Genomic DNA, 6737 nt, shown 5'->3' on the forward strand with positions numbered 1-6737 from the left:
TAAAATTTATCAAATACACTTAAAAGCGTCTGTGGTTTTTTTTTTTTAATCCCACGATGTGGCAATTATTATCAATATCGAATGATATCAAAATATAGATATTGGTGCTCACCCCAAATACTCGAGGAGTCTAGTGTCATTACGCATGTCGTATAATAACCACTAGCACCCCCCTATTCGCCACTGCAAGAGACCCCCTTTCTTAAACCTCTCCTTGGTTCAACAGAACAAAATAACCTACATCTGAGGGGCAGTAACTTGCCTGAATTACGCAACAACAAAATTCGGTCCACTGGTCTTCGGGCTGGTTCTGGTCCGCTGGGTTCTCTCTGAGCTGGTAAAGGCACCAAAGTTAAAAAATAATTAAAGCACTGGAGCAGATAAATTATTTATTTTTCTTTAAGCATTTAAACAACCCCAGCCGACACTTTGCAGGGGATTCAAGAGATTCAGTGAACTGGTGCAATGTTGTAAGGGTGGTGGGGTATCAAGGGTGGCAACCTGGGAATATCCCAACCTGGGAAAGATAATGTCGTAGATGCCTACATCAGTCAGACTACAGACTGACAAGGGTTACTGTGCCTTTTTAGTTTGCCCATAAAAGGAGCTGGTCAGCTTTTTTAAAAAAAAATCCTTTAACCAGTATAACCAGTTATTGAACAGGCATTGCTGTCTCTTAATCTGAACGACCTGCTTAAATACGCCCCAGTTGCTCACGTTACCTATTTTCATGTAAGTTCTTCAATGGGATGCAATCCCAATCTGAATCTGTTTATTTTGGACACAACTCAGTCACTAAGTAAATATGCAGGTATTGTCATAGCCCATTTTAGTCAGAAGAGTCATGTCTTTCACAACACCCCTGCAGTTATTATGTTATGGTAGAGAATCCCCCCATGTGAATTCTGTAGTGAAGTTACCAACTGCTTTCAGAATCTGAATATAGGGGTTGCCTTCTGAATATCTTTCATGTTTTTTTGTTTTTTCAATAAGCACACCGGCCTCTATTGCAGGGATGGAAATAAGACTGCTGTTGCACAGCAGTTTAATCCATTCCTAGTTTTACTACTTGTTACCTATAAACTGTGGCTAATCAAGCTCATAGTAAAACCTGTAATATAGGTGAAACTGCTATGAAATAGGAGTCTTACTTCTATCCCTGCTATTCTTTGAAGAACTTCTCATGTGTTTGTATGAGATAAGAAGAAAGTAGTACATTATCCCCACTGTGCAATGCACAGGGGAATAGGAATAATTTAGAAACATAAGTGTGTCAATGTCCAGAAGCTTTACATAGAACTAAACTTTCATTAAACTGAGCTCTACAATTTATAGAAAATGTACAGCAAACAATAAGAATTATCAAAATTTTGGGAGGAATTTGTCTACCTCTACAAAATAAGGTATTGCTACTATAAACTGCAGTATATTTCAGAATTTTAGACAAAATACTACCATTCAGTTGAATTGCAAAAGGGGATTAGGTACTGCATTAAAATATATCGAGCTAGCGTCTAAGAGATGTTAAGGTGCCCTCCAAACAAGTTGCTGCTTGATGCAGACTGAAACTAGTCTGAAACAGTCAGCATTGCAAACAGAGAATGTAGCCGGTTTTGTTGTTTCCTGCACTATTTTGTTTTCAACGTTTCCAGTTTTATCACACACACATACAGTGTTTTAATAGCGGTACCTTAATGTAAACACCATACGGTTAAACTGATAATTAACCGCATGGTTTAGGCTAGGCAATGTGATAATAACTGTTACTTCCTCTCAGTCAGCGCATTCTTTCGTTTACTGAGGCAGGAAACGAAATTTTCAAATATTTAACATGCAGCAGCACGTTTTAAATTCTACACCCGACCTTACTTTCTAAAATACACCATGTATTATTTGAAATTTCTATTCCACAAAAACAGCAATGAAAAGACTGATTGGGTTTCTTCTCTTTACTTAAAAAATAATATGACAACGCACCCTCATGTATCGGTATGTACTGCCCGTACTACTGGTGATGATGAGACATAAATAGGTGTTCGCCCAACCTAATAAATTGGGTTGGCAAATTGACAACTGACATTTGTGACGCACTTATTTTTGTTGCCGTTAATTGAAGAACGCCATTTGCGTGTCCTCAATCTTTTAACTGCACTACAGTTAAAAAAACAGGCGTATCAATATTACCTAGTTCACTACTAACATACAGGAAATCTTACTGTCTTTTTCCTTATATGGGCATCTATCTCAGCGTGCGTACGTAGCCACGGAGCAATGCGTGGGGCTATACCAAAGGCATTTCTTTGTTGGGAATCTCACATAATAAACTAGTTAGCAAGACATAAGCAAAAAATGTTGAATATAAGTTTAATTTGTTAAATTTATAGTACACCTTACTGCTATTTTATTCTAAAAAATAAAAGGTAAAATCTCTAAAGGTGTTGATCGTAAGATGTTGTGACTGTGCACACACACACACACACCCCTCCCACATATCCGATGGTACATTCTGTGGTTCCTTCCTCAAGCGCCGATCATGATCAGGAAGTTTCGGGCGGTGGTGCAGCTTTGAGGTCGGTCTTAGTTTCAGTGTTTATCATCTAACCGGTTTTCAGGTAACGTACTGCTTTTATATAAACTCATATAGATCCATGCAACCCCGTAAAGACGGCCTTTGTTATGTGCATTTTTTGCACTGTTCAACTTTGTAGAAGTACATAATACATTTACGAGGTGAGTATTAAGAATTGTGCAATGACTGAGGCCCAGCGGAAGCGGCAATACTAGAATAGGGAAGCAGAGAAACACACTGATGCATTAACATTGTATTTTGTAGTGTTTAACAGTGTATGTAACTATAATTAAAATATTAGTTGTAACTGTCCGGCATGGGTTGTTCTTCTATACAGTATTTGGTATGCAACACAAAGTTGTTTGTGTTGCATACCAAATATGCGTTGACAGGTAGGCCCAGGTCAAAATTGAGTGGGGATCGGTAAGTATTTGGGTGTGGTGGTAATTACGTTGTTGAATTTCTCCATAGGGTTACTATCTATTGTGGTTTCGTATTATTATTATTTTCTCAAGGGGTCCTCTATCTTTTTTTACTTTAAGATGAAAATGACAAGGACATTACTATTAGGATGTCATATGCCACAGTATTTACATCCAGAATACAGCCAGTGGATGCAGGTTATATTATTTGTAAGTTTCACTTTTACAATGCCCTGCTTTTAAACGATGAACTGTTATACATGTGTATGTATTTCTTTTTAGAATAAGTTGAGGGTATGAATAAGCACCGGTCCAGGTACTGATTGAAATACATAAGTCAAGATGGGTCTTAAGCCTTGTGTCTTGGGAGACATTGCATACAGTACGTATGGAAATAGCTGAAAGCTTTCTGACAGTTAAGACATGTGTAAGTCCATGTTCTGTTTTAGTATGCCACAGGGGTTAGCCTCATTGTGCCAGAAGATTATATTTAACATCCATTGCTGTTATCTCAATACTGTTGCAGAATATGGCACATCGTAGGCAATAATGCTGCATACTCTTTCTTAACCCATAAATGAAAACCAGCATAAAACTAATAGCTGTATGAGCCTTGAAAGGAAATTGAGTAAAGAGAACTGCACAACTAGATTTCCAATGTGGAATATCTTCACCTATTTTTGATTGTATGACGTGTTGGCATTTTATAGTGTTTATGTGGTGTTGCTGGACTACATCAGCTGCTGAAAAGAACACCTGTTCTCATATTGGTGATATTCCAACTGAAACCGAAGGGTGGTTGGAATGGACTAGAACACATTGTTGAGTATTGGCATTGCCTTTTATACTTTTAGGAACTACTTGCAAAAGGAATACTATAGTGCCAAAGCATTAGATTGGCACTTGTCAAGTTTAGTTAGATCGGAAGTGTACATAGTTTTATGTTCTTGGGTTTGACACAGTTAAGTAAGTAGGTGGTGGTGTTTGATTCTAGTAAGGGAGTTACTGGGACTGTAATCTAAAATTGCTTCTAGGATGAGGTTGATTGGGGAGAAGTGTCAGTTACTGAGTTGGATCCTTCTGGATAGTCTGAGGTCTGGAAGTGTAAATGTACCTTCACATTCACATTGATGCAGGAGAGTTAAGTTCAAAATACAGTTAAATGTGACCACTTTTTTTGATCTTCAATATACATTGTTATGTTGCACAGTGAAAACACAGTAAACTGAACTTTGTAAATGGAATACAACACACATGGATTGGGATGTAGAGGGTACTATACCAGGTATATAAGCCAGCTTTATCATACTAATTATTATTTGTATCTCCTCAGGTCAATAAAAAGCCAAAATGTCGAGCAAAAGGGCTAAGGGGAAGACCACCAAAAAGCGCCCACAGCGCGCAACTTCCAATGTCTTCGCCATGTTTGATCAGTCCCAGATTCAGGAGTTTAAAGAGGCTTTTAACATGATTGATCAGAATCGTGATGGTTTCATCGACAAAGAGGACTTGCACGACATGCTTGCATCACTTGGTAAGTGCTAAAGAGAAATTCTGAGTTATGTGACTGAACAGCATCTTGGCATAAGGTCTGGGAAGCACAAGTATTACATTTACACTCTTACCACCAGTACACAGTTTACTAAGATCTATTTATAATTTTGCATTCTGCCAGAACTGGCTTAAGAACATTGGGCCAGGGCCAGTTTGTTCAGCTGATATTGATTTGCTTTTGTGTGGAAACATTGCATCCTTGCCTGCTGAATGTTGCTATTTATGAACATCTGCATATGTATTACACATATCTGCAGATCACTAAACATGCTTGGTTTTAACTGATGTGACGTCTGCATTTAGAAAATCGCCATTTTGTACATGTCTTGTGATATTGTGTGACATTCACAGCTGTAAGTTTAGGATTGAAGCATTGAGTTTTAATTCATGTTCCATTTGCTATGCTTTTTCTATACAGCCATAAAAAACACAATTACCACAACATTTATAAAACATACCTCAAACCAAAATATAATTTGCCTCCAATGAAAAAAAGTTGCACCTTTTTTCTCTCTATACATCCTGAATTCCAAAGTCATATGAAATGACATAATAATAAATACCTAAAATATTGTAAAATACATTCGTTTTGACGTAATGCTACTAATTGTTATGGCACATGACATAATCTAGAACATGATGACCTATTTAAATGTTTTCATGTCTTCTGCTTGGACATTTGTTACATATTGTTAATGTAGGTTATAAATGCTATTCTGTAAACTGTGGATTTAGGTCATAGATAACTCTTCGTGGTACCACTACCATATTTTGGAGTTTCTTACACACCTTGTTTTTTCTGCAAACAGGAAAGAACCCAACAGAGGAATACCTGGAAGCTATGATGAATGAGGCCCCTGGCCCCATTAACTTCACTATGTTTCTGACCATGTTTGGTGAAAAGTTGAATGGAACAGATCCTGAGGATGTTATTAGAAATGCATTTGCTTGCTTTGATGAAGAAGGGACAGGTAAGATAAACAACCTTAAACGTTTTGCTACCATATGGGTAGACTGTCTCTCCCCTTGCTGTGCCATAATAAAGTTACATATTCAATTGCCATCTTTTAAAAAATATTACAACCAAATAACCAAAAAAAATGATATAATGTAAAAGAAAACACTTCAGTATAATCATCATTTTGGATTACAGTTTGATTTAATTTAAAATTAGGGTGATTTAAATTAGGAAATAGGGTTGAAGGTGAAAACTTTGGACTGCTAATTTGTGTTAATATAATTATGTAGCACTGTTGTAACTATATAGGAATGAATAAGGTTGTAAAGGTACAAAGTTATCAGGATTAAGAACTTTGTTCCTGGATATTATATAAATCTATTGTGTATTTAAATCCAGGATGCATTGAAGTAAAGTATAACAATCGATTAATCTGTGAGTCTGATCAATTATCCTTTTTTAATCAGGTGCTATCCAAGAAGACTACTTGAGAGAGCTCCTGACCACAATGGGAGACCGGTTTACAGATGAGGAGGTTGATGAGCTATTCAGAGAGGCACCGATTGACAAAAAGGGCAACTTTAGCTATGTTGAGTTTACACGCATCCTGAAACATGGCGCAAAGGACAAAGACGATTAAGCATGTATTGCAGAAATATGCAAATATCTTTTTGTTCATGTTATATATCATGTTTGTCTTTGATTTTTACCTTGTAGAACATTTTGTTGCATGCCTTAGCTTTAAAACAAAATAAAAACTTGCTTTTCACCATATTTATAAACCTACTCCAAGTCATTCTGGCAAATTTGCACAAATTTGTGTAATTAAACTGAAAGTTTGGAAGTACATTTGAAATGATGGTGGTGGTGGAGTGAACATTCTGCTAAGAAATACAAAAATAATAATGTGAAAATGAAAATTACCCTGAAAAAAAAGCCTTTGTCAATCTTACTCCTGGTTTAGCTGGATTTTTACATTTTGTAATAAACTGAGACTTTTGAAATAAATATCGCTATCAACTCATGTGGTTTTAATTTTTCCATTTGATAAAGGCAATACAAAATACATTACTGGCAAGAGTGGGAAGTGTGGCTTCTCAGTTAGAGGATTTGTAAAATATTTAAAGTGCCTGGCTTCAGTTCCATACTGTTCACAACATTGATCTGTCTGCAACAGCAAAGTAACAATTATGCAAGCATCGGATTAAAACATTTAACATTGTCATTCTTGATT

At 36.6% G+C, this 6737-nt stretch overlaps 1 protein-coding gene across 1 annotated transcript; it reads left to right on the forward strand.

Annotated features, from left to right (window-relative positions):
• Positions 1-2490: 2490 nt before the first annotated feature.
• LOC117394724 (myosin regulatory light polypeptide 9) lies at positions 2491-6527 on the forward strand. Its single transcript, XM_033993215.3, has 4 exons — positions 2491-2612; positions 4325-4525; positions 5355-5516; positions 5971-6527. The coding sequence occupies exons 2-4, from the start codon at positions 4342-4344 to the stop codon at positions 6141-6143; spliced, it is 519 nt and encodes a 172-aa protein (XP_033849106.1). The 5' UTR covers positions 2491-2612; positions 4325-4341; the 3' UTR covers positions 6144-6527.
• Positions 6528-6737: the final 210 nt, after the last annotated feature.

The sequence above is a fragment of the Acipenser ruthenus genome, chromosome 3 (assembly GCF_902713425.1).
Source record: "Acipenser ruthenus chromosome 3, fAciRut3.2 maternal haplotype, whole genome shotgun sequence".
Lineage (NCBI taxonomy): Eukaryota > Metazoa > Chordata > Actinopteri > Acipenseriformes > Acipenseridae > Acipenser > Acipenser ruthenus.